Below are 21,843 nucleotides of genomic sequence, written 5' to 3'. Positions count from 1 at the left end.
GTGGGTTAAGTCTTTCCATCGCCAGCTTTGGTCCCTCACAGATGAAATCTGGAATGGTACTAGCGGGAAAAAAAAATTGATTCCCGTCTTTATGTGATGGTTGCCTTATTCTAAGAAAACACAGACTCACCATCCAGAGCTAAGGATATCTGGTTTATTACAAATAGAATGCAGACACAGAGAAAGACGGGAATGAGCACATGGCATGCGAGGTAGCCAGTAAATACCCGCGGTGCATACCTGATCCTTCCCCACCCCCCATTGTCCCGAAGTCTTGCCCAACAGTGAACCCGGAGTCTCGAGCAATCAGGGAGCGATTCCTGAGTCTCGATGGGTGATCAGGGGGATTAGCGCTGATTGCCTCTGTCCTCTTCCTGTGTCCGGAACAGGTGTGTCCCCCATGGTAATGCAGAGTTGTCAGGGAGATAGGATGATGGCTTCCCGGGTCAGGGCAAAGGTATGCCCCTTTGTCCTTTATTTGCTTTTGTCTTTCAGTGCTTATAGGATTAGCACTGATTCTTTCCTTCCCCTTCCCCTTCATCGGAAAGGCATGTTCCCCATTGTGATGTATGTATACATCGCAACGGGGGACATGACACTGATGAAGAAGAATTTGCAAATCACTGACAAGGTAACTGATGTATAACATGGCACTTCTCTGGAATGTGTGGGTCACTTTATTGGAAATAATTGGGTACAGGTTCTTTGGCCCCTCTGAAAGTCCTGTCCTAGCAAACTAAATTATTTTTTACAGGTTCCTGACATTAGCCTGACATTTAAAAAAACAAACAAAAAACCCTTGCTTGTAGACTGTTAAATCTGCTGGTGCTTTAAGAGCCACCTTGATTTACTGAGTGGATTCTTTAAAGAGCCAATACATTTTTCCCCATACTCAGGTGCACAGAGCCATAGATCATTGCAACTGCAACATCTCCATTCTTCCTTAGGGTAACAGATATATGCATAGCCAGTCAAAGTGGTAGCAAAAGTTACCCATGCCAACTTATCTGTCATCCAGCCAAAAGAAATTTGAATTAAAATGTCGCATTCTTGAGGCAGAGGAAGAAAAATCACATGACTGTTATACAGCCATACACAGAAAATACCTCTTCAGTATAATACCATGACTAAGGAGTTAATGTTTCCTGCTGGCTCTGTTTTTCTTGCATTGAGTTCTGGAGCCAATGATTTAGGAGGAGCAAACAGGGACCCTGCTGGATGGAGAGAATTCAGCAGCAACCACAGAGTACATGTCAGTAAACTCCTTCCTCTTTGGTTATAAACCTTTTATTTTCTGAAAGATTTCAGAAGCAATCAGGTAGGACTGGATGAATGTTTAATGCAGAAAACTTAAAGGCTTTGGGTTTGTGTTCTACTGTACAATATTACATTTGTAAACATTTAGTGAGCAATAAAACTGTTTATTCTTTTCTCAGACAAATCAGCTTGAATGTCAGCTGTCTTTATGCATTGTGAGTAGTAGTTCCATTTCACCACTTTGTATTCTAACTGCTTGACTAGATAGAGAGAATTGTGGATCATTTCAAAGAAATTTCTGATGACTGACCATTTTATAAATAGTATTGTTCAATTCTTTTTTGAAGTAAAAGTCGTCATAATTTAAATTCCAGATGTTGAATAATCAGGTCTTACAGTAATTATATCTGTTATTGCACCCAAAGTACTTGGAGTTCTAGACAGAAGATGGTAAATGAAGTGTTCTAAAGGAGAATTAGATAATGGAGTGGGATTGATTTTACAAATATGATTCCATTGTTCTGCTTTTAAATACGTCTACCAGGGCACATATGCTTCATTTCAGAATACGGCATTTGTTAAGGAATAAAAAAGAAATTAGGATATGGTTTTAAAATGGTATTTTTCCTCAAATTGATACAGATTCTTTTCCCATATCAATTTACTATTATTATTTTGTGTGACTTTCCTAATCAAAATCTGATTTGTAATACCAGAAAGAAATGTGCAAGCTAGTTGATTCTAGAGACCATTATTAATACAAATACTTGCTTCAGAAACATTCAAAGCAATATTAAGAGTGCAAAGATGGCTTACTCTCCAAAGTTCAAAGGATGGGTGAAAAGCTCATGGGCTCCCAGAAACAAATGTTTAATTTACCACCATAACAGAACATCAAATACAACTTTATTCTCTAGTTACTGCAGCATTGACTTGCAATAAATAGATAATCCTAATAGCCCTTAATCTATTTATAATTAGATATGGGAAGTAAATTTCAATAAAACCCAAAGGAAACCTGAGTTATTTTTTTTTCCTTAACTGAAAAGTATGATAAGCCTTTTCATCTTTAAATTTCTTCAATCGATTTCCTCATATTTTTATACAGCATTCTATTTTTAGAAGGTTGCACAAATCCAAAAGTACTTTTTAAATATGTTTACTGTGCTGATTTCTGTTTCTGTCCTTTTTAAAAAAAGCATCTTCTATTTATTTTTGCATGAGGCACTTGAGATATGTTGGGAAAATTAAGAGCAGCAGCTTGATTTCCTCTAAAACAGAGGAGGGGTTGATGTCAAAATATAGGCCACTGAATCAGATCTCACTTATTCCAACTGAACTTATGAATATTATAAAAACATATTACATTTGAAATAACTCTATATCTCTTTTTCTCTCTGTCTAGGGACATCCTGAGAGTAACATGGATAATCAATCCTCAGGCTCCTTTTTTCTCCTGATGGAATTCTCAGAGGTACGAGAACTACAATTGCTTTATTTCTCTGCTTTCATGGTACTGTATTTAGCAATCCTGACAGGGAATCTCCTCATCGTCTTTGCAATAATTTTCAACCATCACCTGCATACTCCCATGTACCTTTTTCTGTTGAACTTGGCCATACAAGACCTTGGTGCCATTTCAGTCATTATCCCCAAATCCATGGCTAATATGCTCATGAACACAAGACACATTTCTTACTTTGGATGTGTTTGTCAAGTTTTCTTTTTTGTCTTCTTTCTGGGATCTGATTATTGGATCCTCACAGTTATGGCATATGATCGCTATGTTGCCATTTGCAATCCATTACAATATAGAAAAATAATGAACAAACAGTCCTGTTTTTATATGATTCTTGCTGTATGGGTAAGCGCCCTTCTTGAGGGTTTGTTGCACACTTCCTTTATCTTTTCAACCCCTTTTTGTTCCAACATCATCAATCAGTTCTTCTGTGAAATCCCACAGCTACTTAAACTCACCTGTACAGGCTTAAATCAAAATGAAATCAAACTACTTGTGGCCTTTTTTGTCTTAGGCTTAGGATGTTTTTTCTTTATCCTGATTTCTTATCTGTCCATTTTCACTGCTGTGCTGAAAACTCACTCCTTGGAAGGAAGGAAAAAAGCAGTTGCTACTTGCCTACCGCATCTTACTGTGGTTTCCATGTTCTTATTATCTGGAGGCTTTGCTTATCTGAGTCCTCCCTCCACATCACAAGACTTAATCTCAACTGTATTATATTCCATTGTCCCACCTCTTTTGAATCCTGTCATTTATAGTATGAGAAACAAGGACATCAAGGTTGCCTTGTCAAAACTGTTAAATATGGGTGAATTGTCAAAGGAGATATCTTTAACATTTCATTTGTAAGTATCAAGTGTTTATGTGGATGAAAAACATTATAAGCTCCAGTCATAAGATCACTGACAAAACTGGACTGGAGTTTTCATTATTTGACAATTTTACTGTAAACTGACATTGGAACAAAAGAGTTTGTTGGGAAAGCTGTTTAGTGGATGGCAGTACCTCCCATCCACTATAGGGAGACAGGATTAGGACTTTACTTTTTAAAGGAAAAACTCCAGATTATGGTAAGGCTAGATATGTCTATGTGTCTAAGTCACCAATAAAAGATCTCATTTTGAAGGACATTTAACTATATTTTAGGCCTACAGATAGATGATATTCTAGTGGTGACGGACTCGTCCCTGGGGGAGCTGAGGGTATTGATGACCGACAGGAAGCTCTGGCGTGGGCTGGTCCATGATGTCTAAAAAAAATAGAAGCAACAGAAAGAATAAAAAAAAACTGGCCTACAGAAGGAAAAGGTGACTTAGTTCCAACTGAGCTAAATCTGGTAACAGTTTTCATAAAACTGTCTTCTCCTGTTCTGAGGATCTATACTTTTTTTCCAACCTTACATCCCAAGGAATATTGAACCTGTGGCACCTCAAATATTACTGTATAAAAAAACAAATAAATAACAAATTCAATGTAACTTTCAATCACTGCTGAATATTATCGATTTTGTTTCACTTTGAGAGTTCCTAATAATCTTAAATTATTAACATAAAATCAATATTCAATAATTAACTAAGGTAACTAAGGTGACTAGTATAATATTAGTTATGAGTCAGAATTAACAATTGACAAAAGTTTCTGTTGAAGAATTCTATGTTTCTTTCATGAAACAAGTAGAGACTAAAACAGTAAAGCCTTTGGGGAAGAGAAGCTAAATTTCAGAACACTACAAGTCCATATGTAGAATTATCATCCGTAAATGGTTTCCAAGTTGAATTTAATTTGTGTCAGATTTGCCTTTTTCAAATATGAGGTTATTTTTTTACATTGAAGCATATTACAACACCTTAACATACAAATCTTATGGGGTTTCCAAGACATTGCAACCAGAGGCCGATTCATAAACCTGCCAATCACACTGAGTGAGCCATAGTTTAAAGTAATCATTTTGAGATGAAAGCAACTGGGCTGTAATAAATGGAGAGAATAGGCAGATGCCTCCAATGCCAAGATCCATAGTGACAGTGCTAGTACGATATACAATCTATTACATATATGCCCAGCACTGGGTACTTTTTGTAATGGTGGATCTTGTGGCCTTCCCTGCTGAACTGGTGGGATGTATTGCAGCTTGTATGTTTATGCACTTCTGGACAGTTGCAGGCTGGCTTTTAACCTCAAGGCTGAGGAGACACAATCTTATTCCTATATCTTGAGATCAAGTAAAGGAAACTGACATACTGTGAACAGAACAGTGATTAATACACCAAGATTATTTAAGTATTGTAATATCTAAGCATTCGGTTCACTGACTGAAGCTCCATAAGTGTTGGAGAGTTTTAAATGTTCCTGGCTTTTAATTGTTAAAATCCACATGCCACAAGAAAGATTTATCAGCCCTACCATTGTAGCAGCTCACCCTATTCCTAATTGTTCTCCATCAGAAACAGACATTACCACTGAGGTTGTGGATGGACCATGGAAGGGATACTACCTCTTCCCTGTGTATATTAGTAAGGGTGTGATGTATTTTCTCCTTATTGGCATTCATCAGATCCACTCAGCCATTATAGTTAATATAGATACTATGTGGTTCAAACCCCTCTACTGGGTATTGAATTTTTAGACAATTGTGCTTTATACAGATTTACAGTAACTAGATTTGCTCATACGGTTTGCAGGAAGGGAGAATGTGGACAGTCTATGAGTGGTATATACCTTCCTTATTGCTTGTGTATTCTGAGAGCTGAAAATAATGAAACTGAATACTTTGAATCAGTTGCTCATATACTCCCTTAGTTCAAGCCTTGGCTACGAGGTCTGTTTTAGATAAGAAAGAATAAGAAGAGGAGAAGAAGGACAAAAAGACAAAGAGAAACACTGAAAAAATGACAAGAATTTGGTGGCCAAATTGAATTGGGAAAATAACTTAATTTCCATAAGAAAATAGCCAGAGGCCTTACCCTGCAAAATTCAAGAAAGCTGTTCCTGTCTCACTCGGATGCCCACCATTGCCATAGCATGCATGTTCAAATGATTGAGCTGATGGAGTTTGAGTTGTCCTGCAGGCGACCTTTTGATGTGGGTATGGATGTCATGTCCAAGTGTGAATGAAAGAATTGAGAAACCTGCCATTTGAAACCTCCCCAGCAGATAAAGTAGAGAAAGGGCTGAGGATTATTAGAGGTAGTGGTAGAAAAGAGCCAGAGTGACCATTGCAGCATATAGGCCGAATGATAAAAGAAGAAAAGAGAAAGACAAGAAAGAAGATAGAATGGGCAAAATAATATAACAACAACAACAACGATGATTTGTGGTGCAATGGCTAACATACTGTTGGAAAAAGTCTAAGGAAAGAACTCTCTTATTTCTTGAATGAGAAAGAAAAAGCTGAGAATGGTTGCTCAAAGTAGGAAAACATGGTGGAGGAATTCCTGCCTATAGAACTTTTGAGAGGGAGTAGTATAGAATAATTTTAGAATTACGTTTTTGAAATAAAACTGAATTGAATACATATGAATTCTCTTGCACTTCTGATTTTGTATAGGAGTATACAAAATTTTCTGGGAGAAATGGCTTGACAAAGTTCCCGTCACTGAGGAAATGCCATCTACTGGGACCACATAGCCAAGTCTTAGCAGCATTGCCACCTTTCTAAGGCCCTTGATATTCAGATGGCTCTCTTCATTTGCCTTTATAAGCCTATTGGGAGCCAGCGCAGCTCATGTAGCAAAGGTGTAACATTGGTGAATTGAGAAATGCCCCTAATTGCCTACACTGCTGCATTCTGGACCAATTGCAGTTTCCAGATGCCTTTCAAGGACAGCCTTATGTACAGTAGTTCATTCAGGAGGTGACCAAACCATAAGTAAACATGCCTTGAAGACACAACTCTTCAAAAAGGCCTTTGACATTAATGAGCATCAACCAATGTCAATTGAAGGACACCATGAGATGATATTGCTATTTTTATTGCCATTTTATTTTATTTGTTGGTAGATGTAACTGTCAACTTTTGAGGACAAGAGTGGCTCTATAATGTTTTGAGGTTCTGTGGCAACCACTGGCACAGGACATATGGTCTGACTGGATGAAAAAATGGATTCAACTAAATATCAATCTATCCTAGAAATTAATCTCCATCCAAAGCACAACACAACAGCTATAACACGGAAAGGAAAGGAAAGGAAAGGAAAGGAAAGGAAAGGAAAGGAAAGGAAAGGAAAGGAAAGGAAAGGAAAGGAAAGGAAAGGAAAGGAAAGGAAGATCACAAAATGAGAGAGAGAGCCAGTTTGGTTAAAATATAGGCCACTAATTCCAAAAAGCAGTTTTGAAACAGGCTGCATTTAAAATAACTGTAGGTTCCTCTTGCTCCAAGGACATCCTGAGCTTTGCTGGTAAACATGGATAACCAATCTCCAATCTATTTCTGTCTGCTCTTGGAATTCTCAGAGGTGCAAGAGCTACTGAACTTGGCCATACAACACCATGGTGCTGTTTCAGCCATTGTTCCTAAATCCATGGCCAATACATTCATGAATGCAAATGGTTGCCCCATTTAGTAACTGGAGGGAAAAGGCCAGGTTACTCCAGGACTGTACACTAGACCAGGAAGTTCAAATAACGTAGAAATATGTGATAAGGCAAATCAGTTCCTTTCCTTTAAAAAGTAGCCTGAAAGCATGAGTTTGTAAAGTCATCAGTAGCTGAGCAAAACTATACTTTACTTTCACTTTATTTTAGGCCTGAAGAAGCAAAGGTGGCTCACTCGGTTACGCTGAGATACATCTTGGCTGGTTTTGGTAAATCCCCCCCCCCTGGTGTTCTCAGAGTCTTCTGCTTCAGCCGCATAACAACTGGGAATCAAAACCTTGGGTAGAATGGTGCACCTATGACATCACCTATAGACGCAGGAGCAAAATGGCTGGTAGAGTCTCCTTGCTGTTACTGTGGTATAGCAGGATCATCTGAAGCTTTTGTTAAATTTGTTGCCAAAAAGTCTATAGCACAGAATAAGACATTGAAGATGAAATAAGTTATGGATAACATTATAATGAGTCATTGGGGGCCTTGGGTTGCCTTGCAAACTGCATAGTTGTAGCCCATCCCAGTACAGATATGCAGCCCACCAACAGCAGCAACTAATGCCTATGAATGTTCCGCAAGCCATCCCAAAAATTTATCCAAGAATTCAAGTAGCCTAGCTACAATACTTTTCATTATACCTGGCAGTCAAGTTCTTTTCAGCACACTTTGCCAGGAACCAATTACAGGATTTAACTTTTTTTTTTCTCTCCCACTTCCGGAGGGAAGTTTTGCTCACTTATTTTGGATAGATTGATCCCATAATGGTGGATTCAGTTTCAATTTCAAATGTGAACTAAAGGATCAGGTGTTATCTGATTTTGCAAGCACAGTCTCAAAACCTTTTTGCGCTGGCTTCTCAATGTCCATGGATTTTGGATCACCATTTCTTCTCTGGTTGCAGCCCTCTCTATATATTTGCCTTTGTCAACCCTTCAAAGTAGACCAGACAGGAAAACCAAAGTTATGAATGCTAATACTACTTCTATTATATGGTTTCAATTACAGAAACTTGCAAGTCTAGATACTCTTCCCCCTCCCTCTCTCTTCATCTTCATGAGAATTGGGGAGGGTCAAGTCTGAGATCTTTTCTCAAATTACATTTCTGCTTTGGTCACAAATGTGTTTTCTCTGACTTGTCTTGGTTGTGGCTATTCCTCCTGTTCCTCAAGATTATTCTTGCAGCCCATTACCCCCTTTGACAATGTCCCAAAGACAATGGGTTTCAAAGTGTTGGAACTGAAACTTCCAGAATTCACATCCACATCTGGAGAACACTAGGCTGGGAAAAAGTACTGCATAGTACAGTTACTTCACTTTACAGGTAGTCACTTCAAGCAAAGGGCACTGACTGCTAATTGATGTTTTTGTGTGCTGAAAATTTTCCTTTTTCAAAAAAAAAAATATCAAGGGAATCTCTACTAAATGTAACAGCATAAAATCATGAGAGAGACAGAGAGAAGGAGAGAGGGAGAGGGAGAGGGAGAGGGAGAGGGAGATTAAGCTGGCAAAGTAACAATAATGCTTGGAAACTACCAAACAATCCAAAGTGATACACAAGGTGCTCATGTAAAGGAGACATAACTATGTGGGTAGGAGGAAATAACAGGACAAAATGAAGGCATGGGTAAACCTTGGGACCAATGGCAAGGGATGTTCATAATGTAATACAGTAATTGTGATATATTGTCTCTCTGTGTGTATGTGTGTATATACATACAAACACTATGTATATATAACATTTTTGCTACATGGTTCTCTGTTTACTCTGAATAGTCTTCTTCCACCAATAGCTTTTACATTATCTGCCCAATTATATTACTATTTATACATGTTTTACTATTTATGCATCAGGTAAATGAGAAATTTGTCTATTATCCTGGGAAAGAGTCTTCATGGAAATGCCTCAAGAGTGGAACACGACTTAGACAGATATAGCAACACAGCAAATCGGTTGTGTGGGGAGGTGAATAAACCCCAATGCAATTCACCTGATTATCCTTATTTGCTCCAGAAATGGTGACTCTGTTCTTCGGTTTTGGGCAAAACAGTGACTATCCTGTTGGTCTGTATTTCCTCATTACACTATGATATTGACCATGTGCTAACCATTACTAGTAATAGTATTGATGTTTAGCAACTAGGTATTCCCTTAGAGTTATAGAGCTAGGAAAATGTGTGTGTAGATATTGATGAGAGATTATGGGTTTAAATATCCATTATTAACTATAGATCAGTTAAAAAAAAAACTTGTCTAACTTTAAGAAAGTTAAGAAAATGAAAATGAAAAATGAACAGATAGGAATCTGTTGTGTTATCTTTGTATTGCATGTTTGTGTTCCTGCCCAAAACCACACTTCCCTATATGCAGAGCAAACATAAGACTAGTGATATTTGATGGAGAGAGAGAGAGAGAGAGAGAGAAGGAGAGATATTGGAGCACTAAATAACATTTCAGCTGATGGGAGGGAAGGAAGATTTATCAAATAAAGCAAAAGTGATGGACAAAAGGAGCAGACAGAATAAGCAACTCTTCACATTTGTCCTGTGCCTTACTCATTCTTTCTACACCCCTCCACCCCACCCCACCCCACAGGGATTGCCTAAACAAGTGCTCTCTTCCTGAGCTGCTTTTCTCTGTAGCACAGGGCTTCCTTAAAAAGTGCTAACCACAAGTTAATAAGCTCAACTCTGTGACCTTAATCATTTGATTAGAACTCTTCCACCAGCTTGCCCTGCTGCCTGAAACTGACAAGATGTTAATCAGTTCCACACTAAGGCTTTCTATTGCCTCCTAAGTGGCTGGAGGCTGAAAGCCCTGAGTCCGCTAGGCAAACAGCTGGTGCTAGTGCATTCCTTTAGATGTGTATTGCCCACTGTGTTCCTTCTTACTCTCTTGTAGTCCCTTCCCCTCCAATGAATGTAAATGCAAGCTTTAATTTCCTTACTGCTACTTATCACAGTGCTGGGGTGAGTATTGCAAAGGATGGGGGAGTGGCAGAAAAGAGCTATGAGCTTTACCCTTTTTACCCAGCCTCCTTGTGAGTTCATTTCTGGAAACTTTCCTGGCCATTAGGGCTCACCTGGCTCTTTGGGGTCATCGACTACTGACACTGTAAGTATATCCAGGGAGGATTTCTTAATAAACCTTTTCCAAGATTTATTACCATCCTGGTGTCAACAGCAACAACATGGAAACAAAAAAATAAAATAAATAAATAAATAAATGAAGCCTTGTAATATGCGACAACCAGAAAAGAAGAGACAAGGAAGATATTGTGAAATGTTAGGACTAAGAAACAGGTTGGAAATCCTAGAGAAAAGACAGTAGAGGAGGAGACAGGGGAGTGAAGAGAGATGATACAGTCGCATACTGTGAAAAGACAAATACAAGCATTCTGATAGTCGGTAACTCACTAACATGAGGAATGTGTGCACCAATGAATCCCAGTTCCTTGTTAAATGTGCTCTTTTCCAGAAATGACAGTCAGGAATATGCCAGAATATATAGAAGGTTCCATTAACCAACACCAAAAACCGGCTTGCATTTTTTTCCCCCATCTACTTAGAATCTTTAGTTTCCTTTAGTGTCTAGTTTCTAAAATTATAAGGTTCTTCTCTTTGCTATGAGCCAGGACAGCCAAAATAACTTTGGTATCCACAAGAAGCTATTTATTTTTTATAGTTAATTCCAAAATCCTATAGTAAAAGTCAACATTCCAAATTTAACTGGACCCTTAATCCATTTGTAACTTTCTTAGATCAAAACAGATTTATATTTTTGCTGTTTATTTCAATTTTTTTAAAGTGCTTCAGCTTGCAATTTTTTTTTATTTTTTTCAATTCTGAGTTGAAGCTACACTCACCCAGTGATTTTTCAAAGTTGTCCATGCAAAGTTTTCTAAGAGCCTTAAGATGGTCAATAGACAATTTCAAATAGAAAGTGAGGCTTTTTAACTTAGTGTCCTTTAAAAGGCTGCACAGAGGTTGCAAGCAAGATGGCTGATCCCTTCCTCTCCTGGCACTCAATCATCCGGCAGACCACCGTCCCACAGGTGAACTGGCAAACTACTTCTGAAAACACGTTGCCTCGAAAACTGGGCGGACCGGCTCCAGGGAGTGAAATAATACTGCTACTGATACTCTTGATGTATTAAGCTGAATTGATAGCTTTAAAAAACTGTTGAACAATTACAAAAGGAATATAATTTGGCATTATGTGTTTATTTATTTTGTGCCTCCAAGTCATGGTTGCCTCCTGGCAACTACATGGACAAGTCCCTGCAATTTTCTCCACAAGATTTCGGAAGTGGTTTTAGAAGAACTTGGGGAAGTTTTGGAAGATTTTGACTTGCTGTTAAAATATTCTGAAAATCTGATATTTGTCTACTTCTGAACAGCTTTGTATATATTATGTGTGGACTGTAGTGAAAAGGGAGATTTTTTATTTTTTTTTTCCTGGAAAGAAACCTATTTATGAAATTCTAAATCATGGCTTAGTCTATCATTTCTCAATCTTTGAAATGACCTCATATCAATGGATAGGCAAGACCGGACAAAATGATTCTGTATGGTCTAGATGTAATATGTTGTTTAAAAATGGATTGCAATAATAATAATAGTATAAAATAACTTGAAAATTTGAAATGCAATTTTCTTTTTTATTATTTTAGTATTAATCCTCCTCCTCCTCTTCCCATGGCTCCTCTTAGGTTTTTTTTTTTTTTTTTGGGGGGGGGGGGTTATGTCTATATCTTTTTCATTATTCCCACACATGACTCCAAGTTCTTTGAATTAAAATTTGAATGTTTTCAGTGCAGAGAAATAATATCCTGTAATTGTTTTTAATTACTTATTATCATGAGACCACATGCCAAAATTATAACTTCATTATGTAAAGAGGAGCAGCAACAACAACAAAAAGGTGTAGATCAAATTATTTACATCAAACCAAACCCCTATTAAATGAGTGGAAATCACCAGAGAGACAAGAAGAGATATTAATAAATTCATTTATCTTCCTTAACTCTTGTCTGAGAGATTTTAACAACATCATTTATGATTAGATGAGAGCTTAATGTTGGGAGTGGAAAGTGCATCAGAAACAAAAGAACCTGCTCTGGAGGAAGTGTGTAAGTCAGACTTTCTCAGACCAATGGACATAAATGTCAAGATTCTAAATGTATACTGAGGAATGCATTTATCTTTATGTTAGATTGCTCTCTGTGTTTACGTATGTGTAAATATTTATAAATATACAGACATTTTCAAAATGTAAATCTTCAAATTAGTATCAGAATTAATATGGAGTAATTAATGACAATATGACTTATAAGTTATAAATCAGTATTAACTTTGAAATAATTTCTGCCTAATTTGAAAATTGATTTATGATTTAAGAAATCATAAAGAAACTTAAAAGTTTAGAATCTTATGTTGGGAGACACCTGAACATTTGTTGTGGTACATACCCATTTCTGAAAATATAGTTCAGGAATCATGAAAGAAACATGACTGCTTTTATCAGATTTGTTTTTCATATAAGAAGCCAATTTTGAAGTTGAAGCATACGCCCACAACTTAATGTTCCATCCATCTACTGATTTACAGGTTGCTTATTCTGATAAACTGAAACTATGGTCTGGGGAGAGAGGAGGAAGGGCTCCTAGAAATCAATCAATCTCTCTCTCTCTCTCTCTCTCTCTCTCTCTCTCTCTCTCTCTCTCTCTCTCTGTGTGTGTGTGTGTAATATATACACACAGAGGCACACAGACAGCCAGTTTCCTCTATTGACTGAATAGTTAACTTACAATGAGTAATTGACTACAAGTGAATGGATTTCGAGCTATGGATGGAATTTCCCAAAGCTCCAACATTTCTAGAAATTACTTTTTCAGAGTTAAAGAAGATCTCTACCACACCATTGCTAGCAACACCAGAATCATATTTTTTTAGCATTGTATTATTTCATCATTAAAAATAAATAAATGTCTGATCAAAATCATGCTGCTATACATAAATATTCAAGAGTAGATCTGAGTCACTGAATAGTATTTCATAGACTCCCACCCCTCTTCCTTCTCCTCCCACCCCCCAGAATGAATGCACAGTCCGGAAATGGGCTGATTTCAAAATAAAATAACTGTCCTTCTAACCTCTTTTTCTAGAAACATCATGTGCCATGTTATAAACTATATCTGATTTTATGCTCTTTGACTTCTCAGAGGTACAAGAACTGCAGATGTTTTACTTCTTTGTTTTCATTGTATTGTATTTGGCAATTCTGAGAGGGAATCTCCTCATGATCTCTGCAATACTTTTTGACCATCATCTGCATAGTTCCATGTACTTCTTCCTGATAAATTTGGCCATACATGACCTTGGTGCCATTTCAGTCATTGTGCCAAAATCCATGGCCAATATACTCATGAACACAAGATATATTTCTTACTTTGGATGTGTTTCTCAAGTTTTTTTTTTCTTGCCTTCTTTATGGAATCTGATTTTTGCATCCTTACAGTCATGTCATATGATCGCTATGTTGCTATTTGCAATCCATTACACTATGAAAGAATAATGAACAAACAAACCTGCATTTACATGATTCTTGCTGTATGGGGCAACAGCCTTCTTACTGGGTTGTTACACACTTGTTTTACTTTTGCAACCACTTTTTGTTCAAACATAATCAGTTTTTCTGTGAAATCCCACAGCTACTTAAAAACACTTGTACCAACATAAATCAAAATGAAATCATAACTATTGTGTTCAGTTTTGCCTCAGCAGTGGGTTGCTTCCTCTTTATAATTATAACTTATGTTTCTGTTTTCACTGCTGTGCTGAAAATTCCCTCCAAGGAAGGAAGGAAGGAAAAAGGCCTTCTCCACTTGCTTACCCCATCTTATTGTTTCCTTACTTCTTCTATCTGCATTAATTGCATATATAAAGCCACCCTCCAGCTTACTGGATTTGGCAACAACTGTACTCTATTGCTTTATCCCACCTCTATTGAACCCCATCATCTATAGTATGAGAAACAAGGACATCAGGTTTGCCCTGTCAAATTTTTTTAAAATGGGGAAGTTTCCTTGAAAATATTTTTATTTTTCATTTGTGAGTAACAACTGTTTATAAACATGGACTATGACATCAGCTCCAAGTATCAGATCTCCTATAAATCTAGAATCTTTTCTTCTTTCCTCAGACATGCTAAATTGGTTTTGACTGCAGCAACCTGCAGCAACCTGCAATGATGCCAAAATGCAGAGACATGCATGATGTCATGATGCAAATACTTCCATTACATTATTTATCTCAACATCTGATGCAAGTATGAAAGTCACAGAGTTTCTGTGTTGTTTATTTGTAAAGCAAATGTTTATGACTTCCCATCTTAACTGAATAACTCTAGGTATTAAGCAAAGAATAAATAAATAAAAGCCTATATATTAATAAATGCAAGCAAAAATCAGTTTAAAAAGAAACATCCAAAAACTGTACAGTTTGTTTGACAGCATAAAACCAAACCCACATATCAGGCTCCACTACCATCCTATTCCCAACACCTGAGGGAAAAGGTCAGATTTCAAGAGGTTCCAGAAGCCTAGATGATCGAGGTGATCTAAAACTCATGGGAAGTGTGTTCCATAGGATGGGCACCATAAGAGACTAGGTATAATCATGTTTGTTACAGCCCTAAGGCCAGAAACAATAAAATTATACAGTAGCAGCAATCTGACATTAATACAGATATATAAAAAACAACAGCAATTAATATACTACAATCCAAAATTAATAGAGTCATGCTTTCTAGGTTCCAAAAGGGATGTGGTGGCGCTGTGGGTTAAACCGCTGAGCTGTTGATCGGAAGGTCGGCGGTTCGAAACCGTGCAGCGGGGTGAGCTCTCGTTGCTAGTCCCAGCTCCTGCACACCAAGCAGTTCGAAAACATGCAAATGTGAGTAGATTAATTGGTACCGCTTCGGTGGGAAGGTAACGGCATTCCGTGAGTCATGCTGGCCACATGACCCAGAAGTGTCTATGACAATGCCGGCTCTAAGGCTTAGAAATGGAGATGAGCACCACCCCCTAGAGTTGGACACGACTGGACTTTACATCAAGGAAACCTTCTAGGTTCCACATAGTGACACTGTTTCACAGAAGGGAGTCTGTACGTGCCCGCCCTGCCAGATGTAGTGGGAGAAGTAGAAGCAACCAGAGGCAGGTAGTCCTGCAAGTAACATGGCTCTGGCCATGGATGGCTTTAGAGGTGATAAGCAGCATCTTGAACTGTACCTGGATGCATTCTGGAGCCAGTGCAGTTCACAAAGTCGTTGTATTACTGGACCAGCTGCAGATTCTGAATGGTTTTTAAGAGCAGTTGCATAACTTGCAATAGTCTAACCAAGAAATTATTAAGGCATGAGTGACTGTGAGTAATGCCTTCCAATCTAGGAAAGGGTGCAACCGGCATACAAGATGGATTTGTGCAAAGGGCCACCAAGCCACAGCTGCTAATTTCTTCTTGAGCAGAAACTGTGAGTAGAGGAAGACACTCTAATTGTGTTCAGATCTATTGTGGGAGTTAAGATTATTTCTAAATGCTGGGAAACCTAGAACTCACAGTCACTCAGTCTTGCTACCATTAAGTTCAAGCCTGTTTTTCCATAGCCAGAGCTTCACAGTAAGGCACTGTAAAGAGCCTTGGATGGCTCAGGGCAAAGATTTGTACCTGAATATTATCAGCATACAGATGGTATTTAACCTTATGCTAATGAATTCCTTTGCCCAGGTCAGGGAGATGCAGATGTTAAATAAGAGTGGGGGTGAGACATGATCCCTATGGCTCCCTTCAAAACAGAGGTGTAGGGTTAGACTTCTGTCTCCTATATTAACACTGATTACACTCGCCTCCAAGAAAGAATCCCTGAAAAACTGTGTGCTCCACTCCCAACCCCCTAAGCTGGGCCAGAAGGCTATCATGATTGATGAAACTTACTGTCTACCAAAAGATCAAAAAGGGCTGGGATAGATATCCGACCATCATCCAAGCCCAGCAAAGGTTATCCACAAGCTAACCTTTTGGCATTTATGTCTTCTTCTTTAAGGATGGATGAAGTGAGATGGGGGAGTTCCTTACTATTTAGCAGAGTTTGTCTGTCACACACATGTGCAAAGGGGTGGGGCTTGGATTGGGCTAGCATGATCACTGTCTTGCCTGTTTTGAGATTCAGCTCTCCCCAGACACTTCTGACCCCAGTTGTCAGCAACAGGGCTGGATAACCTCACTGATTGTGGGACACTAGCTTAAAAAAAAAAAAAAACTGTGCTACCTCAGGTTTCAGCCTCACACACATAAATGGTTTCTTGGAAGATTATCAGTTTTATTTTCAGGTTACAGAGTTAGCAATGTATTCAGGAATGTCAGACAGAGCAAAGGCTTGCTTTTGAAATCTAAATTTGGTCCAAGATTCAAGAGCCGGGTCAAGGTTGGTAGCCAGTCCAAGGCTCTGGGGTTCAAGAGTGAAATTCCTACACACGGATCACACCTGAGCTCAACGTTGTTACTAGCAAAGAGAAGAGAAGTAGCCAAGCCTCTTATAAAGGATGCATCCAACTACCACTGCTTGGAATGTCTACTCTGTTGCCTGGCAAGTAACCTAAGTAACCTCTGTTCTGCCATCCTTTCTACTGGGCCATAACATCAATGGTGCTTTGGTTTATTCTGAGGTGGGATAAATTCCAAATTTGTTTGTGTGGATGGAGTTTTGATCGTTAAGATGATTGCTTTGCCCAGGATGTGATTCTCACTTTAGGTTATATTTATTTTAATAATGGTAATATTTTTTTCAAAAAATATTACTAATAAGTTATTTTCTATATTTGATATATGAGATGAAGATATTTTTTTGTTATTTAGAATGATTATATAGGAATATTAAGAAGTATTGGGATTAGATATGCATTTTATAATTAAGACAATAAATAACTTTATTCCGAAAATATAATAAAGTTTCTTTAGAAAATAGATTTCCACTCTTCCATAGGGGAAAGCTCAATAAATGTAACAACATAAATTAATCATCTCAGTTTGCAGTCAACAGTATCCCAAACACTACCAAAGCCATTGGCATTACAACTTGAATATGCTCACTTCTGAAGAACAAGATGGCAGAGTTACTGTTTGCTTTCTATCATTCTTAGGAGATTGAGAATTGCAGAAGGAAAAACAAAATTAATGAGTCAATAAGTTTCCTTGTGCCTGTATAACTCTTGTGTGTTGAATCCTGGGGGTAAATTATTTGAGCCAACTAAACTATATCCTTGTTGGATAAGTAAATTCCCCAGGGACACTGAAGAGATGCTAAACACTCCTTCCTCTTTGGTGAAAATCTCTTCATCAGACAAATTTTAACAACATGGCATCACTAAAGAGTACTTAATGCTAGGAGCTGAATTTTGCAACACAATCCAACGAAATACATGAAGGCAAATTGTAAGCCATCACTATAGCTAAATATTAAGTAAGTATAAAAGCTGATTCTTTCTTCCTCAGGGAAACTGGCATGAATGTCAATTACTTAAATGCATAGTGAGAAAGTTTTGTTACATTATTTGCATGCTCATCACTTGTATAGTTAGAGAGAACTATTAGAAATTCCAAATCATTTAACCATAGAGATTGGCACACAGACACGTATGAAATGTTTAAATCTATTCAAAGAGCAAAAGAAAAAAGAAAAGTCAAAAGGGGACCCAACCAATAAGTATTATTTCTCTTGGCAATCAATTTTATGGCAGTCCCTCTGTTATGAATACACAGTAGAAGAAATGTAGAACATCTCAATTTCTTAGTGTTACACACAAATGAACATTGTAATGGCAAAGACAGATGAACAAAATTTGATTTCATTGTTCTTTTGAAATACATTTTTTTAAAAACTAAGTCTAGTTCCCATGTACACTTGTGTTTACTCTTACATAGTAAGATACTTGTTAAAAATTCTTTTATCCAATTCCAGATTTGCAATTAATAGAAAAAATATATTTAAACTACATTATTAGAAGATAGATGATAGATAGATAGATAGATAGATAGATAGATAGATAGATAGATAGATAGATATTGTGTGTGTGTGTGTGTTGCTGATGAATTTGGATAAAGGTGAGTATTGAAGGAAAATTGCCTTTCAGTTGACATACTGTTTCTGCAAAAACATGTATTTAGCTTGTAACAAAGCTAAACAAATGACTATATTCTCCCATCTCCAGTTTCAAATCAGTATTTAAAACACAATGGCAGTGTCTGATGTATTACTTCTAATATTGTTATATCAACCTTTGCGTCACAAGATGGACAATTAGAGGTTGATTGATACTATTACCATGATTGTGAGGAAGGTGGGCTCCTATCAATTGTTGATTGGCTACACTATTAGGAACATTTTAATCCTCAAATATATGGAAAATTGTTTTACAAATGATCATCATTTAAGAGGCAAAAGTCTGCAATCCATTTAGAATTCTATATTGGAAAAAAAGCTGAGAGAAACACAAGAATTTTCTTGTTCTTCTGAAATGGGAATATGCAGACTTATGTGAACTTCATTAATTATCCTCTTTACCTTTAAATTAATTAATTATTCAGTATCCGTGTTTTCTATATGAGTTCTATTGAACAAACATATGTTTTAATGTATGTAGCTGTTTAATTCTATGCTTAATATTATTTCAATCATTTTTGAAAAATACATTCTTTTTACGAGCTATTTGAGCTATTGTAGAAATTAAGTGATATTCGTGATGATGGTATAACTTGGTGCTGGGAGTGATTTTGGAGAACTCCAGCTCAAATCATTTCAGGGAAAGAGAGCAAAGACCCAGAGTGTTCTTATTTTATTCATTCATTCATTCATTCATTCATTCATTCATTGTCGTTATCTAGCCATCTATCTGAGAAGACATGACTCTGGGCAATGCACAATAAAAAGCAAACCATAAAATTAGCATTATTAAAAAAAAACACATTGTACAATTAAAGCATCCATCAGTAATTACTATTAACAGATAAGCAGAGAGTAACTGACATTATAGGCAATGCATCCATCTCACTAATTCACAATACTGTTCTTTCCCCATCATTTAACTATTACTCCAAAGCCACAATTGTGTTGCTATAGGAACATCTTTCTTTTTGAATGACAGCATTTAGGATGTTGGTGAATGGAATTTTAGTTAACAAAAGTCTTCACAGAATGTCCTGAAAATTCTTCTTCTGCTACATTCTGTTTTTATACTGGAATGCATTTTGAAAAGGAATATAGCAAGCCAAGTTATAGAGACAAACAGGTAACATTATTTTCTTGTTTTAAAACTAATAGTTAGTCCTGAATTTGAAACCTTAGAATTACAGTAAAAATAAAGTAGGGACAATGAGGTTTCTCACAGCATAGTAATCAAAATGGTAATTTCAAATTCACCAACTAAAATTTGGATGAGGAGCCCAGTTGATTGTTCTATCTTATACAACTAAGGAGATAAGATCAATGATTTAACTGACTTTGCTTTACTGGAGTACTGGTATAAAAATATTCAATTCAAACCCTGATTTGCATGCTCGAGAATTAATGAGGAACAGCAAGCAGTTTTAGGATTCAACTTCATAAGCATTGGTCTGATGGAATATAGCTAAAGTATTCCGTAGAAACGATGAGACTCTTATCTCAGTTCTAATGCAAAAATCAATGTCAACGTACAGGCTACAGAGTAGGATCCTGTTTATTCCAATTAAGTTCATGAACAGTCTAGAAACAAGTGGCATTTAAAATAGCTGTACCTCTGTATTTTTCCAGAGACATCGTGTAGTAAAGGTAAAGGTTTCCCTTGACGTAAAGTCCAGTCATGTCCGACTCTAGGGGGCGGTGCTCATCTCCGTTTCTAAGCCTTAGAGCCGACATTGTCCCTAGGGACACTTCTGGGTCATGTGGCCAGCATGACTCATGGAACGCCGTTACCTTCCCGCCGAAGCGGTACCTATTGATCTACTCACATTTGCATGTTTTCGAACTGCTAGGTGAGCAGGAGCTGGGATTAACAACGGGAGCTCACCCTGCCGCGCGGTTTCGAACTGCCGACCTTCCGATCAACAGCTCAGCGGTTTAACCCGCAGCGCCACCGCGTCCCTAGAGACATTGTGTACTATATTATAAATCATGGATAATCAATCTACAGTCTCTGATTTTCTACTCTTTGACTTCTCAGCAATAGGGGAAATACAGTTGATATATTTTTTTGCTTTCATGGTGTTGTATTTGGCAGTTCTGACTGGGAATCTTCTCATCATTTTTGCAATAATTTTCAACCATCACCTGCATACTCCCATGTACTTCTTCCTGTTGAACCTGGCCATTCAAGACCTTGGTGCCATTTCAGTCATTATCCCCAAATCCATGGCTAATATGCTCATGGACACAAGACACATTTCTTACTTTGGATGTGTTTGTCAAGTTTTCTTTTTTGTCTTCTTTCTGGAATCTGATCATTGGATCCTCACAGTTATGGCATATGATCGCTATGTTGCCATTTGCAATCCACTACAATATGGAAAAATACTGAGCAAACAATCCTGCTTTTATATGATTCTTGCTGTATGGGTAAGCACCCTTCTTGAGGGATTGTTGCACACCTCTTTTACCTTTGGAACCCCTTTTTGTTCCAACATCATCAATCAGTTCTTCTGTGAAATCCCACAGCTACTTAAACTCACCTGTACAGGCCTAAACCTAAATGAAATCAGACTAATAGTGTTTGTTTGTGTTTTAAGCATAGTTTGCTTTTTCTTCATACTTGTTACTTACACATCCATTTTCACAGCTGTGCTAAAAATTCGCTCCTTGGAAGGAAGGAAAAAAGCTTTCTCTACTTGCCTACCCCATCTTACTGTGGTTTCCATGTTCTTATTCTCTGGAGCCTTTGCTTATCTGAGGCCTCCCTCCACTTCACTGGATGTAATCTCAACTGTATTATATTGTGTTGTCCCACCCCTTTTGAATCCTATCATCTATAGTATGAGAAACAAGGACATCAAGGTTGCCTTGTCAAAACTGCTAAATATGTGAGAATTGTCCAAGAAAATATATTTGACTGTTCATTTGTAGGTATCAAGTGTTTATCTGGATGAAAAACGTTATAAGCTCCAATCATGAGATTACTGATAAAACTGGACTGTATTCCTCATTAGTAGGATATTTCAACTTTGAGCTGACATTCAAGGGAATGTAGCAGAAGGGAGGTAGGGGAAAGACTGGTTGTACAATTGGTTTTGGTCTGATTAATCTCTGTTAAAAATAATTTTATTGGGTTATTAATAGAGCCATTTTGAAACCATTACAAGTGATATTTATCACACTACAATCATGGATAAAATGGGTCTAAGAAAGAATGTGTTGATGCAAAGTGGAATCCAGGAAAAAAGTAACCTGCCAC

At 37.4% G+C, this 21,843-nt stretch overlaps 2 protein-coding genes across 2 annotated transcripts; both read left to right on the top strand.

The window, feature by feature from the left end:
- The first annotated feature begins 2,680 nt into the window (after positions 1–2,680).
- On the top strand, positions 2,681–3,625 carry LOC134496426 (olfactory receptor 14J1-like). The gene has a single exon (XM_063302153.1). It carries the CDS (start codon positions 2,681–2,683, stop codon positions 3,623–3,625), a length of 945 nt encoding a protein of 314 aa, XP_063158223.1.
- A 16,945-nt stretch (positions 3,626–20,570) lies between these two features.
- LOC134496425 (olfactory receptor 14J1-like) lies at positions 20,571–21,476 on the top strand. The gene has a single exon (XM_063302152.1). The coding sequence runs from the start codon at positions 20,571–20,573 to the stop codon at positions 21,474–21,476; it is 906 nt and encodes a 301-aa protein (XP_063158222.1).
- The last annotated feature ends 367 nt before the right edge of the window (positions 21,477–21,843 follow it).

The sequence above is a fragment of the Candoia aspera genome, chromosome 4, assembly GCF_035149785.1.
Source record: "Candoia aspera isolate rCanAsp1 chromosome 4, rCanAsp1.hap2, whole genome shotgun sequence".
Lineage (NCBI taxonomy): Eukaryota > Metazoa > Chordata > Lepidosauria > Squamata > Boidae > Candoia > Candoia aspera.
Note: the sequence above shows the minus strand (reverse complement) of the source record. Positions and strands in the feature narration are given on the sequence as shown.

Bases quoted from the DNA above. Each gene is read 5' to 3' on its own strand.
- LOC134496426 (XM_063302153.1), top strand. From the start codon at position 2,681: ATGGATAATCAATCCTCAGGCTCCTTTTTTCTCCTGATGGAATTCTCA.
- LOC134496425 (XM_063302152.1), top strand. From the start codon at position 20,571: ATGGATAATCAATCTACAGTCTCTGATTTTCTACTCTTTGACTTCTCA.